The sequence below is a fragment of the Xyrauchen texanus genome, chromosome 28 (genome assembly GCF_025860055.1).
Source record: "Xyrauchen texanus isolate HMW12.3.18 chromosome 28, RBS_HiC_50CHRs, whole genome shotgun sequence".
NCBI classification, from domain to species: domain Eukaryota; kingdom Metazoa; phylum Chordata; class Actinopteri; order Cypriniformes; family Catostomidae; genus Xyrauchen; species Xyrauchen texanus.
The window spans coordinates 10,372,408-10,395,893 of NC_068303.1; the positions used below are offsets into that span (position 1 = coordinate 10,372,408).

General features: G+C 34.5%; 2 protein-coding genes across 2 annotated transcripts; one reads left to right on the plus strand and one right to left on the minus strand.

Annotated features, from left to right (window-relative positions):
- The first annotated feature begins 6 nt into the window (after positions 1-6).
- nsl1 (NSL1 component of MIS12 kinetochore complex) lies at positions 7-2,724 on the plus strand. The gene is made up of 6 exons (XM_052096570.1): positions 7-184; positions 601-679; positions 991-1,118; positions 1,903-1,957; positions 2,047-2,114; positions 2,289-2,724. Exons 1-6 carry the CDS (start codon positions 14-16, stop codon positions 2,529-2,531), a joined length of 744 nt encoding a protein of 247 aa, XP_051952530.1. The 5' UTR covers positions 7-13; the 3' UTR covers positions 2,532-2,724.
- A 10,269-nt stretch (positions 2,725-12,993) lies between these two features.
- atf3 (activating transcription factor 3) lies at positions 12,994-16,987 on the minus strand. The gene is made up of 4 exons (XM_052096225.1): positions 16,918-16,987; positions 16,028-16,278; positions 15,037-15,144; positions 12,994-14,669 (listed from the first exon to the last, which is right to left on the minus strand). The coding sequence occupies exons 2-4, from the start codon at positions 16,268-16,270 to the stop codon at positions 14,415-14,417; spliced, it is 606 nt and encodes a 201-aa protein (XP_051952185.1). The 5' UTR covers positions 16,271-16,278; positions 16,918-16,987; the 3' UTR covers positions 12,994-14,414.
- Between the last annotated feature and the right edge of the window lie 6,499 nt (positions 16,988-23,486).

Genomic DNA, 23,486 nt, shown 5'->3' on the forward strand with positions numbered 1-23,486 from the left:
ATAAGCGGCAGTTATGGCAGAAGAAGATCGTGCTAGCTGGGAAGATTTCAGAGTAAATGTCGATTCTAAAAGAACTGTTCGTGAACAGATTGAAAAGTATAAAGACTTATTAAAAAAGCTGTTAAATGGCCAATGTAACATGTCCGAGGAGGACAAGGCCACACTGCTACAAGAAATTGTTGTGGTATGTCTAGTAACAACTAGTAAACAGTAATATGTAAAAGATATAATTTGAATTTACCATGGTTTTACTATAGTAACATTACTAATATTAAATATAGTATTTATGATAAAATGCATATAAAATAATCTATTTTGGGAGTTTGGAAATCTACTTTAACCACAACCACAGATGCATTAACATATAGTTTATTTCTAAATGTATAGGCTACTGATGTTTGAAACCATAGTTACATAAATTTTTCCATGATAACGAGAAGACATTTTTTTGGATTTTACCTTTGATTATTATATAGTTTTACTACAAATGTCACAGTTAAACTATGTTTACTAGAAGATCTATGGCAGTTTTTATAGTGTCATATGTTTGTCTTTGTTGTTTTTCTTTTATTCACCTTATTTGGCTCTTTCAACTTTTAGAACTTTGAGTTCACGGTGCAAGAAAATATAGTAATTGATGGCTTATCATGGGACGAGACAACAGAGGATTATTGTGCAGGTAGGTTATTGTAATTACTGCAGTGAACTCTTTGCAATTTATACAATAAATGCTCTTTAGTTGCTATTCCTTTTATCTGCATCCCATAATGGCTCTTACCTGAATTTTTGTGGATCACAGTATTTTTTATTACATAATCTTACTGTAGCCTACATGTATTGCTTATGTGGGAAGAAAATCTATTGACGTTAAAGGGGTTCATACCATTCTGACATTGTATATTCAGTCTCAAATACTTTTAGTTAAATTAAATCAAGGGCTTGACAAACATTTATATGTGTTGTTTTTGAAACATTGTTTTGAATATTTAGACTATGAGAGCAAGGTAAATGATTTGCTGGATGAGAAGATTGTAGAGACCGCCTGGAAGCGCAGCTCTTACCCAAAGCAAATACGCAACCAGGTTGTGCGATCATTGAAGGCGGAGAGAAAACTCATGGTGAGACATGTTTATTTCCTCTTGAATCTTCCCCAGCATGAATAGACATACATTTCCATTTAAATGAAAAAAGTTGTTTGTTTGTTTGTTTTTTAGCTTTCTAAAATTATGATATATATTTTTTTTAAATTGGCACATCTAAAATGTATATTATTTTTTGCTATTATTATATCAATGCATTATAAAGACTGTCTTGTCATTTCATATACATTCAAAACACTATATTTAAGCATATATATGCACATATAATATATAAGCATGCATGCACATACATATACATCACATACAAACAGTCATATATAGGGCCTACACATGTACAATATAGGGTGTCATATACATAATGATGTTTTTTTTTTTTCCCCACACAAAAAAATTATTTTGTCAGGGAATTGTCTATAAAAGCCCTGTGTAAGTATAACTGTATCTCACCAGTAGAGGGGGCTAATTAATGATCAAGTCGAGTCAAGAAAACAGAAAACTACATTTAAAATTAATCTATATAGGATATCTTTTTTTTTTTTTTTTTTTGACAGTCGTACAAAATTGAAACTATTTGGACAATTAGTGGAAATTATTGGAACAATTTACAGCCACTGCATAAATATCTTAAAATTTAAGGTGTTCTTCCTCTGGCCACTAGATGCCATTATAATTGTTGGACAATTTTGGTAACCTGTTGATGTAACATAAATTAGGTGAGAAAAAGAGTTTTCTGTTTTCTGGAAGGGAGTTAAACCTGTGACATTGCAAAAGTAAAATGTTTACCATTCATCTTATATTTTAGGGTTTGTATGAGCAGGCAGTGAAGCCACAAGACATAAAGTCAGATCCAGTTCAAGGTGTGTGCCTGCTTCCCTTTTTCAGCAAAAGCATTTTGTATAGCAGTACCCTTTACAATAATTGCACCTGTTAAACATTGTTTTCACAGACACTATCATCAAAAATGTGTCCGCTGCTGCCCCTACAATGTTTAAGCAAGCCAGTACATCTATGAAGGTACAAATCTATGGTACTCAATTATATTTATGCAGTGCTTTAACAAATCTGAACTGCACGGTTTAACTTGTCTATTTTACCCAGTGACATGTCTCAGTTATAAATTCATTATAGATTAAATATGTTCACATTTACATTACATTAACATGCAACATTGTTCTTTATTCTGTTCAGTCTCTGAAAAGTCTGAAGCATGCAGCTGATGGCTTGCGTCAAGTCTTAGACATGCAGCCTTCAGCAGAGTCAGTGGAAATCTACAGAGAGGTATTTGGCAGTTCAGTAGGAGATGGCTGTCCAGACCTTCATAACAGGCTCCCCTCCACCATCAAAAGAGCTGTATCTGATGCAGAGTACAGTGGGGACTATGTTCCAGCTCTAAAAATCATCTATAATGAGATAAATGTGAATAAAATGTAATTGAATGTTTTTGTAATCGAATGTGACTTGTTAGAGTGAGTCGGTAACACTTTACAACAATTATCGATTTGTTAACATTAGTTAACACGAACTAACAATGAACAATACTTCTACAGCATTTATTTTAACACTTTACAATAAGGTTTCATTCGTTAACTGTGGTTAATGCATTAGGTATCATAAACTAACATTGAATTATTTATTTTGTACAGCATTTATTAATCTTTGGTAATCTTAATACAAATACAATTGTGCATTGTTAGTTCATAGTGCATTAACTTGTGTTAACATGTACAACTTTTGATATGTTGAAATTAACATAAACCAAGATTAATAAATACTGTAAAATATTGTTAATTTTTAGTTCATGTTAACTAATGGAACCTTATTGTAAAGTTTTACCAGATATATTATTGATGGTTAATGTTAATTTCAACATGTAATAATAATACAGTTTAAAACTCAAGAGTTGTATATGTTAACGTTAGTTAATGCACTATGAAGAAAGAATGACTAATTGTATTTGAATTAACTTACATTATCAAAGATTACTAAAGGCTGTAACAAATATTGTTCATTGTTAATTCATGATACTTAATGCATTAACTAATGAGAACGAATGGATCTTTTATTGTAAAGTGTTTTCCAGTTAGTCTATTGTATGCTTATTCTTTCCCATATATGTATATATGTATATATACATCGCACCGAAATAAGTGGTTAAATCCAATAAATCAATTTATGTTATTGGTTATTAGTGTTATTGGTCTACCAGAGTTGTTTTGCAAATTAACTGACTCCAAACTTTATTTTTATTGTCCTTTGTTGAACGAATTTAACAGCGAATCATGGTGACCTTCTTAAAATAAAACCGTCAAAATACAATAAAGTCTATAAACCACAATTTTTCTTTAATTACTGGTGTTTATACAGCACACTGAACTCTATGCAACATGCGTCTCAAGAGCACCACGTGACTTCAGAGAACATCCCCGAGAGCATTTGCAAAAATCACAAATGTAACATCCTTAAGATGCTGATTGACACTCAGTTTAAAAAAAATGTAGACCTCGTAATTTATGCGTGTTTGTCTTTATTTTCTGTTCAGTTTAGTGAATACTTACTAGTCTATTACAGCTATCATGTCACTTTTGAGTGCGACTAGTAACTTTACTCGAAATTATGCTTCAACTTTACTATACTCGTTTGATGCTCTTAGTATTTTTGCATTGATGTTATATATGTGTGTGTGTGTGTGTGTGTGTGTGTGTGTGTGTGTGTGTGTGTGTGTGTGTGTGTGTGTGTGAAACAAAGCAGACACTTTGAACTGAAACTAAAAGTCATTTTGTGTGGCACATAAAATGCAAGTTTGCATATATATATATATATATATATATATATATATATGAATATCTTTTGTAAAACTTTTCAATGATAATTCGTTGTTGTTAGCCTACTAAAAAACTGTTTAAAATATGCAAACTTGCATTTTATATGTGCCACACAAAATTACTGTGAGTTCAATGTGTAATATGATTATAGAATGTGCACATTTTACATTCCTGCACCATTTCGTGGACACTAATCAAATAAGCAAATGTGTGACTTTGACCATATAGAATGTGCACATTAATGAAAAATATACAAGAAAGCATCACTGGTTTGAAATTGCCACAAAAAAAAAAAAAGAATATTTCATACAAAGGTGTACACTACAGTCTTCAATGACAAAGGACAGAAAGAGATATGGGTGGTCAGAGGTACAACTAAACAAGAGGATAAGTGCATCAGAGTCTCTAGTTTGAGAAATAGACGCCTCACATGTCCTCAGCTGACAGCTTCATTGAATTCTACTCGCTCAATACCAGTTTCATGTACAAGAGTAAAGAGAAGACTAAGGGGTGCAGGCCTTATTGGAAGAATTGCAACTTTTGAAACAGAAAAACAAAAAGAAAAGGTTAGAGTGAGCAAAGAAACACAGACATTGGACAACAGATGTGGATCTTAACCTCATTGAGCTTTTGTGGGATCAGCTAGACTGTAAGGTGCCCGACAAGACAGCCACATCTATGGCAAGTGCTACAGGAAGTGTGGGGTGAAATGTCACCTGAGTATCTGGACAAACTGTCAGCTAGAATGCCAAAGATCTGCTAAGCTGTCATTGCTGCACGTGGAGGATTTTTTTGATGATAACTCAATTTTCAAAATGTAATAGTAATTTTTCAAATTATTAATGTCCTGATTATACATTGTGATCAGATGAATGCCACTTCGGTGAATAAAAGTACCAATTTATTTCCATAAGAGCAAAATCTGTACATTATTAAAAAATTTGGCCGCCAGTGTAACATCCTTTGTTTTGTAACATCTTTTTCATTCAAAAGTATTAACTCTTGTGCTCAATTTAAATTGCTTTCAGTAAGGATGCAAGTGAATGATTGTCAAATCATTTGTTCATATTTAAAGTTTCTCTTGCAGTATGACATTCTGAAATTCTGTTGTCATGTTACTTATCCCACGGTCTTGGCTCACATGAATACAGCCACTTACCACTATCTAAACCATTTGATGTAGCTACTTTGGAAATGAATGAATGGCATGACTTCTGCTTTAGAGAGCTATTTGACCAAAATACCCTGTGCCAGTTTCACTCTGTGACAACATGTTTGGTATGCCAGCACATTATTGTAAAATATTAAAACTAACAATAATTGATTAGCATAATTCAAACGTTACTTTTCTCTCTTTGCTTTGACATGTTTTTGTGTGTGTGTGTGTGTGTGTGTGTGTGTGTGTGTAATATATATGTGACTTGTATTATGAACTAAACCATGTAGGTTTTAGGAAAACAGGTTTGACAGAGTGACAGCAGGTTTGTTATGCACATTATTAAAGTATTTAAACTAAGTGTTTCTTTTCTGTCTCTGGTTTGATTGTGTTTCTTGTCTTATATATGTCGCTGTATTTAGTAAAAGAAAATTTCTTGTCTGTTTTGTTTGACATTTGTTTAAAATCTGTTCTATATGACATTGGCTTGTACACTTTGTGACACAGATTCCAACCTGCTATTGCAATTTCTATTTCAATTAGATTATGAAATCAGGAATGGACACAAATATTTTTTGTTGTTGTTTTTTGTTTTTGTGTAATTTTGTGTTGAAACTATATTGGTGGTGGTTGCGGTAAGATGGTGGTCAGATTTTATTCCTGATTGTATCACTTCCTCAAACCTTCATGGACTCACCTTCTTAACCATTGCGTGGTACACACTTCTACATTTCTCTTCCAGTTTTCTCTTCTCTTCTGAAAAGTCCTAGAGCTCCACACAGCTCTGTACTTTATTTTAAAACATGTAAGGCCAAAACGCATTTGTTAGGGGATTTCAACAAGGTAATGTTAAAAGTGCTGCACGTTTCAGTATATTAGGATCTCAAATATTCACCAAATTGGCCCACTTTGCCAGCACAAATACTGTTATTTTGATTATTTTGAATTTAAAGGATAGTTTCTACAGAAAAGGTGTAGCTATAATTGGTGCTTGATTTCATTGTGTGCATACATTTATTATGTCTTTCAAAGCAATTAAAATGATACATAACTTCATGATACTGTTTGCAATTAATGCATACATATACACTCACTGAGCACTTTATTAGGAACACCTGTACTTATTCATGCAATTTTCTAATCAGCCAATCATGTGGCAGCAGTGCAGTGCATAAACTCATGCAGATACGGTTCAGGAGCTTCAGTTAATGTTCCCATCAACCATCAGAATGGGGTAAAAATGGTGATCTCAGTGAATTTGACCGTGGCATGTTTGTTCATGCCAAACGGGCTGGTTTGAGTATTTCTGTAACTGCAGAGCTCCAGGGATTTTCACGCACAACAGTTTCTAGAGTTTGTTATTGGCACTTACTAGAGTGCCAATAACAAAAAACATCCAGTGAACAGCTGCTCTGTGGACTGAAATGCTTTGTTGATGTGAGCGATCAACAGAGAATGGCCAGACTGGTTCAAGCTGACAATGTCTACGGTAACTCAGATAACCGCTCTGTATAACTGTAGTGAGCAGAATAGCATCTCAGAATGCACAACACGTCAAACCTTGAGGCAGATGGGCTACAACAGTAGAAGACCACATCGGGCACTTTATTAGGACCATAGTGTTCCAAATAAAGTTCTAAGTGAGTGTAAATTCATGCATACAAATAAGAGAATACATAACTGCTTAGACCTTATTGGATGTGGTATATTCTACGAGCAGCTTATAAAACTTATAAACTTTGTAAACTTCTGAAAGAGGCTTTGTGGTCAACTCAAATTCTTTGATTGTTGTGCTCTTTATTGGACACATTGTTGACTAACATGCATTTAAAACGTTGTTTTTAATGTTTTTTTTTTTTGTTTTTTTTTTCAAAAGTAGAGCTAGCTGCTTCCTTAAACTGTTTTAATCTTGTCACAACATGAAAATAGAAGGATGTGGAAAATATTTTCACAAACATTTTTAAATCGCCTTTACATTGGAAATGTTTTTAAATCTTAATAGAGGCCTATGCAAATACCATTGTTAGCTGGAAAATGAGGGGTGTGTCATCAGCCAGTGCATTTCTTAAAGCACCACTGGGCAGAAAATTCTGTAATTCTAACTTCCGTCCTCCCTCTTATTTCCTGGTAAAATCTGTAGGTGTTTGCCCTCGATTCTTAAAACACCTGGAACCCTTACAGGAACACAAAAAAGAATGTGGACCTTGAAGTTCCCATTTAGCCTACTTCCTCGATCTCCCCTAAAGTAAAAGAAAGGGGAAAGAATGTGATCCAGACTGGTTTCTAAATGCCTTCAGCATTTATCTATGCACACCCATCAATCGTTCTAAATATGAGGTTTGTAGACACAGTAACAGGGGAGTAAGCATATATGCATGCTGAACATTTTTAAAACCTGTCAGTCATATTTGACTGTTTCTTTCAACATGATTTGTATATATATGACATCAGTGTATTACATCAACACTTTACAATCATGTTTAATGGTTATGACTTGAATGTTTGAAATAAATAACCTGAGCTCTGTTTCAAAACACTGACATCTGTAGATTCCATTGCAACAGTTTTAAGCGGTTGCATCACAATTAGAAGTTTCCACTGATTGCATTTATTGCCAAGGGCTGTGACCATGTTAGTTAACATCCTGCCAGGGCAAAGTGCAGTTGCATCATGGTGGAAGTCAGGTCATGTTGTAAGGCGTCTAGGTCACTCACAGCTGAATGTAAAATGTAAAATGAATGCATTCACCGGTAAGTGCATTCACCAGAAGAAAACTGATAGTTTTAAATAGCTTGTTTAGATTTCAGAAAAGTTTCAATTTACTTTGTATTAAAATATATTTGTTGCTTCCCATATTGTGCCTTCTGAAGATAATCTTGTAGTTCCAAAGTGCAATCTTGTTGGGTTATTTAAGTCTGACAAGTTGCGATCAGAAATAATAAAGATGCATTTGGTCCAGACTGATCTTATCACACGGTAAGTCAACATGTTGCTACCGAGTGTTCCAGTACCATGACATAGACCCCATTCTACTGCATCAATGATGAGTGTGGTTCCTAGGTTGCATTTTCCCTTTAAGCATGAACTCTTTCCTCATTAAAAAAGTTTAACTCCTAAAGACATGAACTGTAATTTAGCAATATACTGTATGTAGGAAATCATGACCACTCGCATTAAAATGAAGACTTCAGTCATAACAGTAACCTTATAAAAGCTGTTTTATTCTACATGGAGAGGCTCTGCATGGGGCTGCCATTTTAGAATCACATGACCAGCCGAATACTACTCGCTTAAACTCAGTAACCGTCCCGTCATTGATTAAAAATAACTTGACTAAATGATGCCGCATCCAAGACGCTGGGTGTAAGTCCAAGATGAAACAAAGACAAAAGTTACGGAGTGCACCTTTAAGATTACATTTTTACTTTGAAAGTTAGGTTTAGGGTTGGAGTTTGGTTTAGGGCATATGGTTACATTTACATTTATGCATTTGGCAGACGCTTTTATCCAAAGCAACTTGCAGTGCAATTATTACTGGAAAAATTCCCCCAGAGCAACCTGGAGTTAAGTGCCTTGCTCACAGGCCCAACAGTGTCATCTTGGTGGTGCTTGGTGGTGCATCTTGGTGGTGCTAACCCCCAACCTTCTGGTCAGTAACCCTGAGCCTCAACCACTGAGCCACCACTGCCCCACTGGTTAATAAATATGAATACCTGTTGACTCTTTTTAACCATTTACTACTACATTCAACTTGCTTTTGGTGCCACTTTTTGGACATTTCACATGGAAACTGATCTTACATGTGCTCATACGTTCAACAACACTTCCAGTTTCAGCCTCTGGATGCAGCAGTTTGAATATCAGTGAGCACAGACAGATTTCAGCTGAAGGACTTTCGACCTACTATCACCGAATTCACAGTGACATTCACATGCATGTTTTTCTACTTTAAGGGGAAAAACAAAAGCAAATTAAAGGGAAGTTTTGAATTCAATACAAGTTAAGTTCAATTGACAGCATTTGTAGCATAATTGTGATCATCACAAAATTAGTTTTTGATTCGTCCCATGTATATTATAAAAAGGAGAAACAAAAATCTCGGTTATAGCAAGGAAAGTATAATGGAAGTAAATGGGGCCAGTCCATAAACATTAAAATACACACTGCTTCAAATCTGTAGCCACAAGATGTAAGTATTATACTTATTAAACATGATGTTTAACCACCTACAGGGTTTCCCCCATGTTGTGTCGTCATGGTAACAAAGTAGAAATGTTTATTATAACTTTACACAAATACGGTTTGAAAGCAATTTTATTCAAGTAAAAATATGCAAATATTTTTCATATTCATGTCTTGTGGCTATTTAACAATGTGTATTTTAAAGTTTATTGACTGGCTCCATTCACTTCCATAGTAGTCGCTTACTGTAGCTGTTTACTGAAACTTTTTTAGTCGAAAATATTGTTTGTGGTAATTAACATTATGCCACAAATGCTGTCAACTGAGCTTAACTTGTATTGAACACGGAACATTCCTTTAAGGGAGCAAATAAAAGAATGACTTATCTGAAACTAAACTGTCTGGACAAAAAGGCCCTAAGCATCTTATTTTATTACATATCAGGGTGGAGTACCTGCAACAACAGCAAATGCAATTAAAGATTACAGGGCATATTCTTAACATGAATGGATTAACTTGGAACTATTGAAATGGATTCAGTAGAAATCTTGTATCTTGAACCCATATTCCAGAGAACCAATATAATTTACATACACATCTTGATAAAGCTAAGTGTTGTAGCAACACCGCTATGTTTTTCCAGATGGACGGACACATTTGAAATGTAATCCTAGGACCTATTGGTACATGTTGTTTACCCAGTTAAATACACTCTGGCTGTAAGTCCTTTCCAATAAGAAATTATATTTCGGGGGCATTGTTTTGTCCATTCAGTTTTCCCATTCAGTCTTTTATCTTCCTTAATATCAGCATTATAAACAAGTGATACCACTCTGTTGTTATTCATAGGCAATTAAGTAATGTGTCTATTTGTGTATTCTGTTTTTATCACTACTAAATCAAAATAGTCATGCTAATAAGTTGCTCCCTATATAAAGAACCTTTCCTACTGCAGGGACTATAGCCCGTTTTAGGTACTTTCCCTGGGACTAGTACTTTTTGTTGCTTTTGCACCTGAGGAACAATAACATTTAAAGGGACATTTTCCGCTCCTTCTCCAAGGTAGGTATATTAGGGGCGTAGAGACATGTTTTGAGTTTTTATCACATCTATATTGTTTGTACTGTGTGACTACAGAAAATATTTATACATTAAGAACGAAACAGTCATGAAATCTAGTTTACATGAGGGAAGTATTGCGTGACAATGAGTGATTATTTCAGTTCAGTAATTTATGTTCATTCAAAAAAGCCTTTATTGTAAAAGATTGTGTTGATTAATAGGTTTATAGTGCATTTTCAACATGTTTTCTGCTGAGAAGTCTGACCACTTCCCCTGTCCTCTCATTCCAGCTGCAGGACACAGTACAGCACGCACGGATCATGCAACCAGTCTAAAACCATAACCTGAAGGCATGGGCTGCGTCCAAAACTGTGGAAATGCTGCCTTCGGAGGCTGTATAATGAAGTAGGATGAAATAAAGTGCTTTTTAAACTTTTCAGGGACCAGTTTCCTTAAGAGTTCCATTCATCCACAAACGCTGTTGTTTTAACCATTACCAGTTTAGGCAGCTGACTAAGTTTGCAGCCAAAGTGTGTATAAAACGGCTCTAACAAAAGCGTAGCTCCAATCCTGGCGTCCTCCTTCGGTGTTGTTGATTTCATTGTTGTTGTTGCTACTGAATCGTGTTTGCCAACATTGTCAGAAGAAAAATGTCATTTTCTCATACTAGATGATGTACTACGGGGGTTACTTTTGTGAATGTGAATGCAAAAGAGGAAATGGGTGTCCTGTTCCGTGTAAGAGTTCTCGGGTGTTTTGTTCCTCGTAAGAGTTCTCATCCAGAAATAATCTAAAAAGGGAAAAGTACTGGGACTGTAGGTATGAAAGGGACTTAATAACTTTTAGTTACTGAACGACAACAGATTTTAATTTTATTTTTGAAAAGTAAACCTAAGATTTTGCAAGCAATTTTTCCAAACCTTCCTAAAATGGTAATTAACAAAAAGTACTGTAGTTCCTGCACACATCCCAAACATTGCCAAAAGTTTTCTAGCACCTTTGTGCATTAGCACTGCCTTGAGCTTTCTGTGGAATTTAAGAAGAAGACTTTAATAATTCTTATGAAAGTTCAATGCCTCATCATGCCACTTCATAATTAATTAACGGATCAATCAATAACATAATATACTTGTTTTGCTAGTATGAAACCATCTGTCAGAGATCAGAGGAAAATGCTGAATGATTTCTATCTGGATGAACTTGATTCACACTTTTCCATTAGAGTCAGCGTCTCTCTCAGGTTATACATGTGTGGACTTGTCCTACCGCTCGCTCAAATTTCTCAACAGTACAATAAACAGTGCTTCTTTTTTGGACAAAGAATTTGAAGTATAAGCTAAACTGTAAAGAGTAGCAATTTACATTTCTTATTTGTTCTGACACTTAAAACTCACATTTGTTAGGTACTTAGTCAGGTTTATTAAGTCATATTAAATGATATTTTTGACTTGAATGAAACCAGTGACTTAAATGATCACATTTTAGGTAACCTGACAAAACATCTTTTCAGTTTACATTCCATTTAACCCTCCTATTATATTCAGTTCATTTTTTACCTGTTTAAAGGTGGGGTATGTGATTTTCTTTTTTGACCATTTTTTCAAAATAACTTGAAATCCTATTCCTAACCCACTTACTGGCTGTAAATTAGAAGCACTGAAATGAAAATTAAGCAATTTAATCATCTGTGGAACGGGCAGGACTCGAAAAACTCCAGCCAATCATTTTCAAGACCATCTAGAATCATTGGACAGAAAATGTGTCAATCAAACGGTCGTACCATGCCCCCCTCCCCCCACCACCCTGGCGCGCGTGTCCCGTTCGTGCGCATACTCAAAGCTCGTGACCCAGTAACAGGAAGCGATTGTATTTATGTATGGAGAATAGAGCTTTTATAGTGCTAGTGGGGTTGTTCCACATTTCTATGAATCCTGTTTTGAATAGAAGACCGCTGTACAGACGCCAGGGCTGGCGATGTTCTTTTTTTTTTACAGTTATGAGAAAATCAGCTCTACACCTTTCAAGAGTGGTATGCGACCCCCTCCTCCTGCTGTGTCAACAATTTGCTCTGAAAAATTGTCTGACAGGTGAATGCACTGTTTGACTAGTGAGTCTAGAACACTGCTAGAACACTGGGCATCTGAGTTTTCGCTCGTGCATGATTGCGCGTCCATGTTTTTCGAATGGGTGGAGTCAGGGCCAGCGTTGGAGGAGAGAAGGTAGGACCTTAGAGTTGTGTATTTTCAAAATCTGCCGGCCGTTTTGCAAATCACATACCCCACCTTTAAGAGATAAAAACAGTGAAAATCTTGTTTTTGGTCAAATTGCTGTTGGATTCTCTGCAACAATAAACAAATGAATTAATACCACAAAATGTATTACGTGTTTATATTAATGCAATGTGAGGGTGTTTTGGGTGGTTAGTAGGGCATAACTAGGGTGTTGCTAGGTGGTTGTTTACTTGCCCAAGTCAAAAAAGACCATTCCCAAGTCGCTATGATATCCTGATGCATAGATATATGAGGGGACCCTGTCAATGGAGGTCTATGGGATTTCTAAAGGGAGTGTGCTGGGACTTTTTTTGACCCGAACAGAATTTTCTCAGAAATTCCAGGGCAGGAATCCAGTGTTTGTTGAAAGTTCTTTACAAGGAACAACTCAACTGAAGGTATATGTTTTTATTAATAAAGTATCAAAAACAAACAACAAACAAGAGTCAAACTGAAGCCATATCTCGTTCAGATACAGGCCATTAACATCTCAATCATAGCTGTATTGGTTGCTTTGGTTTAACCTCAAATATTAAGCAAAGCTTTGTTTCCATAACACATTTAATGTCAGTAGTACAACATTATGTGATTGGCATGCCTGTTTGAACAATTACAAAGAACAAGAAAGGCTATCTGACGCCTGCACCATTTAACCTTTCAACACACATCTGAAAAGAAATACAGACTCAGAAACGTTACGGGAGATTTAGGTGAAAAGGTATTTCGGGATTTCCCCTCGTAAAAATCGACTGACAGACGTTTTTTTGCAGAGGCAAAACTCTTCCTTAACTCTAAATGTAAAGTTAGGCAATGTAGTCACAGGGCTTGATCAGATGTCTTGTGGTATGGTTTTTCAAAATTGCTTGACACATGATCTAGGACAACATAACCAGACCAAAAATAAGAGCTTTACTTGAAGTGTTTTTTTTCCTCTTTAGGATAAGTGAAGAGGTTTGTGCATCTACACAATAACATCACTCAGTATATGAAAAATGCAACATCAGAAAATAACTATATGTCCCTTAATTTCACAAAAACATCCCTCATTGTGCAGTGGGCTGGCAAATGTAAACCCTCCTGCTCACAGCATTGTAACAAAGTTTTCAGACCATAGAAGTGATTGCACAGACAGGCCTTTAGTGGTGAAAGTTCAAGTCTCTAATGGGAGAGACTTTCTTGTAAGTAGCATGCCTGACACCTGGCTATCTCAAAGTCTACTCTTTGACATCCCTGTCATTTTATCTGTTTATTTAGGATGAGTTTCCTGTAATATATAGACCATGTCCTGAGAGGTTAGTAGCAGCTTGAAATACTTCATGTGGCATGTTACAAGTATACTAAACAAGGCGGAGGCCACAGATACACATGCAACTAAGCTAATTAACTTCATCACCCTGTATGTTATGTCTTTATCTTCAATAAAAAAATAAAAATACACGCCATCACTACATTAGTCTTCCATTTTTCCTCACAAGAATAGTACTTGCAGTCAAACACAACACCAAGTTTTCATTTAACCAACAAGCTGATAAATACATCATGTTGCTTTAGCATAAATATGACAACAAGCTTAGGTGCATACAAAAAAGCATACAATTATGAACAGGTTTAAAGAACAGAATATAACTCCATGAAAAAATGTTTTAAACATCTTTAAACACTTTAGTGCGAGTCCCTTTCGGTGTACATCAGACCAACCTTGGTTGGCATGGAAGGCACCCATGTGTAGTTTAGTCCTTAGTCCTTTATAATTTGGGTGAACCTTTACATTTTCATGGGCAATGACTGCCGAGTCTTTAGCTTCTTAACTGTACAGTTTGATTCAGTGATGCCCACAGCTAGTTGCTATTGTGTGTGTTGGTCCACTTGTGGTAAAATTAAGACCTTGCAAGGAGGTCTCCTTGATCTGCTGGATAAAGAGCATCCTCTCGTCCTCAGGGGTCTGGCCATTCTGAGCACGGACAATACAGGTGGGCCTGTGTAAGTTCAACATGTAAACTAGCTGTTGCTTTTGGTTCTTCAGTTCTTCAATCTGGGCTTTGAGCTCGGCGTTGATGGACTCCAACTTCTCTGATTCCTATGTTCAAAACAAGAACCATTTAAATAAAAAAATAATTGAGTGTAAACTAACTTTGATAAGTGCACTAAAACAATTGTTTTTATGTGCTTCATGCGGTAATATCTAGTTAAAAGTCAATATATATAATATCTCTGAATCAACTTGAATTAATTAGGTACCACCCCAAAAAAAAATAAAAAATAATTATAATTTTAAGGGTTAGATCTTGTAGAAATACATGTCAGATGTTACCAATTTTAAAGTGTAGCCTAATAGAAAATGTTGTTCAGAAACAGCAAATTAGTGTTATGAGAGACACAATTCATTTTAATGACTTTAATAAGCAGACTTTCTGCACATTATTTTAGAAAATAACAAAGGGTACCTTTTGTAAATGGTCAGTTTTTTCCTTTTTCTTGTTTCTACATTTTGCTGCTGCAATTTTGTTTCTTTCCCTTCTTCTTTTTCTCCTTTCACCCTCCTCTGGAATGACCTGAAATGTAAATATTTATTGCATTATAAAATACTGTATATTGTCTATCTATCTATCTATCTATCTATCTATCTATCTATCTATCTATCTATCTATCTATCTATCTATCTATCTATCTATCTATCTATCTATCTATCTATCTATCTATCTATCTATCTATCTATCTATCTATCTATCTATATGTATAAAATGAAATAAATTTTTTGAGAGCATAAATGACCTAATCATTCTGAAATGTGTAAACGACTGGTTGAACAAGCAAATTGTCTAAGCATGACTTGTCTTTGTATGTGTTACTCAATTTAACAAATCTGAAATATAGAAAATGACATATTTGGTAACATTTTAAAAGTAACGTTTGTTGACATTGGTTAATGCTTTAGGTAAGAACAATATATTTTTTACAGCATTTATTAATCTTGGTTAATGTTAATTTATGAAAATACTATTGTTCATTGCAGTGCCGGTCCTCTCAGGCAAATTAACCAAGTTGCTTAGGGCTGTCGATCTGTCAAGGGCCCTCCACACTATAAATAGTGTTACGAACATACTGACAGGGCACCCGATTCTTGCTTAGGGCCCCCAATAGTCTATGACCGTCACTGGTTCATTGTTAGTTCTTGTTAGTTTATAATGCATTTACTACTGTTAATATGTACATTTTAATGTAAAAATGTATTATTATATGTTGAAATTACCTTAGTTTAAAAGTGCTGATAAAATGATTGTTTGTTGTTTGTTCATCTTAACTAAATGTCGTTAATGTTAACTAATACAGTCCTATTGTAAAGTGTTACCAATGATACTTGATTATGTATGGTTGAACAAGTAGCCCAAATTGTGTAAGCAATGGAAGTTGGGATCGTTAGTGAATCATTCGTACCTCACGCTTCGCCAAAGGCAGTTCAGTGGGTCGTTCGGTGTTCAGACACGCTCGGTCAGTGGTCATAGTGCTCATGCCGTTGGACATGCGCTTGTTCTGGATGGCGTAGCGCAGCTCCTCTTTGACTAACGGAGTGAAGTTGGTGAAGTCGTCCAGCGTGAGTGAGCCCGGCGGGGAGAGACAGGGGACCAAAGCAGACGCGCTGATTTCCGAAGGACCCATCCCAGGATGCTGAAGCATCATTACGAAATCTAAAACATATGACGAAGAATTTAAACAACCGAACCGATTTACGTATTGAATGATCACAACACAAATCACCCCCAAAACCTTAAAAACCCATATAAGATTTATATAACTTGTATTACTTTTATTATAGGCTACCATTATTTTTGTCCAGCCACTTTATTAAAATGTTATGTATTACAAACACATGTTTAATTAGGCAATATGTAGGCTTACATTTATAATCATCCTGTAAACTCACATTGAACCTTAATATACCGGGTATAGCCTACTGAAGCCAATGTGTTGTTAGTTAAAGTAAACAGATATTAGTGTAATTATATCGACACACACATACCGACATTAGAACTATTGGCTGATCGCAAAATAATTCGTTATTCAAATATTACACAAAGTACAATTTCAACATGAGTTACTCTGCAGTAATATACGTATATATAAGTAAATATATAGCTTGTAAAATGTCATGTAAAAAAACTATCTTTACATTGTTGACCCCAAAATACAGTACAATTTGGAAATCAATCACTGACTGAGTTTATATAGGCTACTTGAACACAACGTAGACATTTAAACGTCACCGTCTGTTCTAGAATGTTACGATAAAACCCGTAAACAACCTCTGCAACAATGTTGCCACTCACCTTGTTTTGACTGAACAGAACGCGCGTGTTGTGATGCTCTACTCTGACTGGAGTGTTCTCGAGCTTCAGCCGGTAAAATTACAGTTCTCGCCGCCTCGTTGCATCACCCCTTTTTATAGTGGAAGAGGCGAAGCACTAGTAAGAGGGCGGGTCCAGTGACGTCATCCTATTTATAGCATCAGGGAAGCTGTCTTTGCGATGATGCAATCAGGCAACCCTCTGCGAGCACCATAACTGGGCAAGCTCTGCCCCCTCCCCTTACAATGCAAGTACTGAAGTCGTAGACTGACATGTTAACTTACTGAGCAAATAAAGACATAGCCGTGTAATGACATGGGATCTCTGGTATGCTCTAATGTCATGTCCTGAATAGTAGAAAATAAAGGACATGGGAGAGGAGAAATTGACAGCCTAGTTGGTCAAAGTCATTTGGTCTTCATCATTAAAACAAATCCCTCGCAATCTTTTAAACACATAAAGTAAAACTTGGTTACTCTGATAGTGTCTGTTAATGGAAATTACTGAGAAGATGGAGATGATCCCATTCAAGGTATAGTGTTTAGCTGTCTTTTATTTAATCTGTTTAGTCTACTGTTCTTCTTTGTAGTTTATGTGTAAATGTGTAATTTTGTCATAAAGTGTGATCATTCCGTTTTGTGCTAAAAGTCTCAGCTTTTCCAAAATGTTCAGCTTTAAAATAATTATTCAAGGTAATATATTTTTATATATTATATTATATATTCACGATTTAGCCTGTTTAATTGCAATATCCTGATACTTTATATATATATATATATGGTATGATATCCCATTGTATTTATGGGCTTTTAAAATCAATGTGGATTTAAGTAGTAGTTCTATTGCATAAATTAGAAGCTATAATTTCCATTGTGATAAAGATTGATTCGGTTTGAAACTGACAAACATATTTCATTATAAGTTTATGATAAAAATGTTTTTTTTTTTAAATTGGCCAACAACATTAATTTGGTACATTTTGTTACATAAAGTGGTAAAGCAAGAGTTAAAACTCATCAAGTTTTTTGTTTACTAATATTGTTGTGGATGGACGTTCAACGGAAAGATTTTGTTGTGATTTCAGGGAATGGGCAGCTAGTACATCCCTCCCGAATGCGAAGTAGAGCTTTGCACTAGTTGGGTTATTACCCACCCCAGTACACGCTCTTACCTCTGTGTTCTGGAAATTTACAGTGAGCTCCCTCATATCAGTCTGGTGCAATCACCCTAACCTAAAACACTCCCTTATTACAGACAATTGTCTTCTGTACACAAAATAATGTTACCAAGGAGCTGTCTCTAAACCTGAAACAAAAACAAAACATGACCATGTTTATTTTCCAGAAGAGAAATTATGACTGTCTGGGTTAAAAAAAAAATTTCCTCATAGTTGTTGGCTCTGGGTGTTTGAAGTACAATTTGTTTTATTTGTATTTATGTTTGTTTTAGTTGTTGTTGTTGTTTTGCCATTCACATGTGTTGATGCATCTATAGTTTTTAAGGGTTTTTAAGGGTATTTGATACAGATTTTATAGTATTTGTTGTGGCTTCTGTTTATTTGTTTGTTTGTTTATTTGTCTTACCAAAAGGTTAACATTTTATGAAATTTGGTCAATAAAACATAAACCATATTCACACACAAAATAAGCCAAAAATAACCCACAAGTGTTTAAAAAGTGGATAAATGCAGTTGTTGTTCATAGGTAAAATCATTGCCATAATCGTAATGCCATGATATCTTATTATATCTTTTATATATATATATATATATATATATATATATATATATATATATATATATATATATATATAATAGTAATTAAGTACAATATAAACTAAAAATGACAATTATTCATGATGAACTGTTTAAATTGTGCCTCTGATTTTTGCTTGAGAAGTTAGAAAGCAAATGTGTGCTTTAAACAAATACTTAAAGAGTCACTTTTGCTTTTAAATGAGTCAGAAGAACAAGTTATATTAATATATCTCATGAGAGAGAGAGAGAGAGAGAGAGAGAGAGAGAGAGAGAGAGAGAGGGGTATAGTTCTGGACTGGACAATTCTGGACCTATCTGAAAGATCTATATCTAATGATTTTAATATAGAGTTTCATATAGCAATATTCACCATCAAATTAGTCTTTATTATCTCAGGCAGGGCATAACGTCATAAAGGTAAGGTTGTGCTCCAGCATGTAAAAGATGAACAGGTGTTTAAAAGGCCTGTTGCCATCAAGTGTTGTAAAAAAATATTAATAAATAAAATCTGCAACATGGATACAGCTGATCTGTTGTCAATATTGACTTGTTAGCTATTAATACACTATGAGGTTTCAAGAGAAGCCATTTCACTTTTCCATCTGCTGTTGATTGTTGTCTACAAAAAAGAGGTTCAAGATCAAGGTTTCAGATCAAGGTTGAGTTTCTCTTGCATATGTAAAACGCTCTTGTAAAAAATTGTGAGTGTCTTTCAGTTTTGTTTTTATGATGTCTCCTCACCAAATCTCCATATCTTTATCTTTATTGTTGGTCTGACTGAGTCTGAAACTGATTTCTGTTAAGCATGCACACAGTGTTATTTGAATCATTTTAATAAAATAAAACTATTTACAGATCATCATTTTATTAAATTGTTATTTCAATAAATTACATCAGACTGACATGACTTAGTAAGTACATTATGATTATAAAAATGTAATTATAAGGTTATAATAATGCCATTTACATTTAGACAAATGTAGTCTAGTTTACTGGGAAAACAATGTGTATATTTTACTTTTGTTGTTACCATACATCCACAATTTAGATCTTTATTAGTAAATGTTTTTGATTTCTTTCTTAATAAGTATAGCTATATTTTCATTTATCATTGTATTAGTCTAACTTTGTTTTACTTGTCCATACAACACAAAATTTAAATAGCAAGTTGATGTAATTGTGTCATATTAATATTACTAATATTTTTTATTATTATTATTTATATTAGATTTATATTAGATATGTATCTAATCTATTAGATTAAATATGCTATGATGTCAATGTTATACAGTATCTTATTTTTGTACCATCAGTTTATAGACCACTGTCATATAGGGTTCCTTCTGCAAATCAAAACGATTCTATTCTATTCTATTCTATTCTATTCTATTCTATTCTAATGAATCATTGTAGGATGGTCTCCTGTGATTTCTTACTCTTGTTTTAATCTCCTTGGTCCATCCATCTGCTACAGCCATCAAATGTTATATCAGCTATTACATTTTATTTACGTTTTCTTTATTTTTTAGATTTATTTTTCAATGAAAAAATAATTTGGCCTTTGTGCAGAAATACTGTACGTTTACAGTAGGCTACAAAGCACTCTGAGACAGACTGCACATTGTTTCTTTAAAACAACCTCTCGAGTATTCTCACCAGGGCGAATACGTCATTCTTCCGGGAAATTGAGACTGCACTACTACACTCCTTCTACGTATTTTTTCTGGATTTGAGGTGAGAATTAACAACATCACTCGTAGGAAACGAAACATTGGCCGTGTTGTGGAGTAATGAAAGGTCGGAAATCGGGATCGATGTTTTGAATTGCACTTTCGGTCTGACACATCGCATTCCAGTCAAACATTAGTCATCGAAAAGGCTGATGGCTTTTCTGTAAAGATGTCATTATACATAAAGACTTATCGAAGGAGTGCATACCCTTGCGAGAAAATACCGGGTTTATCATAATTTCCGCCAAAGTACTAATAATTACATTGCTATTACCGCTACAGTTTATCATGATAATTGTCATAGTATAGCAGTGGATCATATCAGTAGCCTATATCAATAAAAACATCTCAAAGAAAAAAAAAAAAAAAAAGCCGAAAGTTTTTGAAAGCAGTTTGTATAATGATGGAGATCCCATATTTATTTGTTTTTTTACAGTTGAGACAATCATTTTTATTTTGGTGGAAACTTCATGGTCCATGTTTGTGGATATCTATGGTAGCCTACTTTACTGTACTATACTATACTATACTATACTATACTATACTATACTATACTATACCAATACCAGTATGCCCCACTCCCAAGATTAACATGGATTTAGACCATTAATGCAAATAATATAGCACACAATATTTATCACTGTAAACCCTAATGTTGTAATTACTGGAAAAATCAAGTTGTCAAATCAAACATTACTTGAAATATCAAGTTTTGGGCTCATAACTCTCATATATCTATATATATATATAATATATATATATATATATATATATATATATATATATATATATATATATATATATATATATATATATGCTCCTTGAACTTATGTAAATACAAAATCCATAGACAATAGAGTGTTCACCCAAAAATTTGAATTCTCTCATCATTTACTCACCTTTAGCCATCCCAGACTTTTTTCTTCAGCCAAATGAAGATTTTTAGAAGAATTCCTCAGCTCTTTTGGTCCATACAATGCAAGTGAATGGGTTTTGATATATATATATATATATATATATATATATATATATATATATATATATATATACATATATATATATATATATATATATATAAACAAATTATTTTCTGAGGTGTTTTATGTTTCTAAATGCTTATGTGGATTACAGTGAAACTGCATAAAGTACACTGGAGGCCAAAAGTTTGGAATAATACAGATTTAGCTCTTAATGGAAAGAAATTGGTACTTTAAATCACCAAAGTGGCCTTCAACTGATCACAATGTATTATCAGGACATTAATAACATGAAAATGTTATATTTCAATTAGAAATTATTTTTACTTATACTACTTCAGAGTTCTCATAAAAAATTCCTCCACGTGCAGCAATGACAGATCCTTGGCATTCTAGCTGTCAGTTTGTCCAGATACTCAGGTGACATTTCACCCCACGCATCCTGTAGCACTTGCCATAGACATTGCTTTCTTGTCGGGCACTTCTCACGCACCTTACAGTCTGGCTGATCCCAAAAAATCGAAATGGGGTTACAAGCATTGTATAGCCTTCATTCCTGATTGAATGATTGACTGATGAGTTTCTAGAGAAAGCGGTTTCTTTTTTGCCATTTTTGACCTAATATTGACCCTAAGACATGCTAGTCTATTGCATATTGTGGCAACTCAAAAACAAACACAAATACAATGTTAAGCTTCATTTAACAAACCAAATAGCTTTCAGTTGTGTTTCATATCATGACAAGGGATTTTCTAGTACCAAATTAGCAATTTAGCATGATTACTCAAGGATAAGGTGTAGGAGCGATGGCTGCTGGAAATGGGGCCTGTCTAGATTTGATAAAAAATTACTTTTGTAAAATATAGTCAAATGTCCTAACTGTACTTTGTGATCAGTTGAATGCCACTTTGGTGAATTAAAGTACCAATTTCCTTCCAAAACCGCAAAATCTGGAAATTTTTCCAAATGTTTCGCCAGCGTTGTGTATGCTTCCATTATATATGGCATTTGTTCCCTATTCTACAAATATTTTCACACAAAAGTAGATGAAATGGAATTTGTGGGAATAAACCCTTGATGGTTTCAGTGTTTTCCACCTGGTAGACCTCAAAGTGAAAGAGGAATGATTGCCCGTAGTTCAAGTCTGACAACCACCAATATTGTAATATTTCATTCGACAGTTATTGTGGTTAAGTAAGAATTGTGTGGGCTGTTAGTGTTCATTTAACATTATTGTAATATTTTCTAAATACCCTTTTCACACTTGATAAGGTATTTATTTAATCTTATTCAACTTGTTCTATATCTTATACAGCTCATGCACTTATAGCTACAATCTTTTTTTTTTACTGTGTTATTAGTGATATAAATTTATATATATATATATTTTTTTTGCTAAGCTGATTCTTAATGGATTGTCAGCTATAACAATGTACAACAAGATGTAAAGAATTATATGATGAAATAAGTATGTAGGTCTTAAATGACTCAGCACAAATGGAGACAAAATAATATGCATAGCATCACTCGCTCAGTATAAAGCTTGACACTACTTTCTCTAAATAACAGTTATTAGCTTCCCTCATACATATGTGACATACAGAGCCTAAGGGTTCATAGTTATTTATAAAGTCACAGTTAACTCAGTGCTACCTTCACACTGCCCTCACCCTTGTACATCCACCAAAGCACAGTGTATATATGTTTACACCGGCTGTGTCCATAGTGACAGATCCTCGCCCACAGGACTTTCATTGCAGACAGACAGAGCAGGAAAGCCGTAGCCAGGATTCCCAAACCCGTCACAGGCCGTGACCTCATTTCTCTCGACAGCAAGTGTCTTGCGTTTTGTTATTTCTGTCCTATGTGCAAACTGTTTATAGGGTGGGAGCAAATACCTAAAGGTCATTCCCCGCTAAACTATGTATGCCTAATTAATAGGGAAACCAAATTAGTCTACACTCGTAGTGTAGTATAATGTAATGAAACACATTTAGCTAGGACTCCCTCTTTTACGTCAGTGCTTGAATTCCATTTATAATATACATACTATATAAACCCATTACAAAAAATTAGCATGTTAACTTT

Bases quoted from the DNA above. Each gene is read 5' to 3' on its own strand.
- atf3 (XM_052096225.1), bottom strand. From the start codon at position 16,270: ATGATGCTTCAGCATCCTGGGATGGGTCCTTCGGAAATCAGCGCGTCT. The intron at 15,145-16,027 runs GTACGAATGATT...TTTACATTTCAG, and splicing joins TGCCTTTGGCGAAGCGTGAG to GTCATTCCAGAGGAGGGTGA. The intron at 14,670-15,036 runs GTACCCTTTGTT...TTTTGAACATAG, and splicing joins AAACTGACCATTTACAAAAG to GAATCAGAGAAGTTGGAGTC.
- nsl1 (XM_052096570.1), top strand. From the start codon at position 14: ATGGCAGAAGAAGATCGTGCTAGCTGGGAAGATTTCAGAGTAAATGTC. The intron at 185-600 runs GTATGTCTAGTA...TTCAACTTTTAG, and splicing joins TGCTACAAGAAATTGTTGTG to AACTTTGAGTTCACGGTGCA. The intron at 1,119-1,902 runs GTGAGACATGTT...CTTATATTTTAG, and splicing joins AGGCGGAGAGAAAACTCATG to GGTTTGTATGAGCAGGCAGT.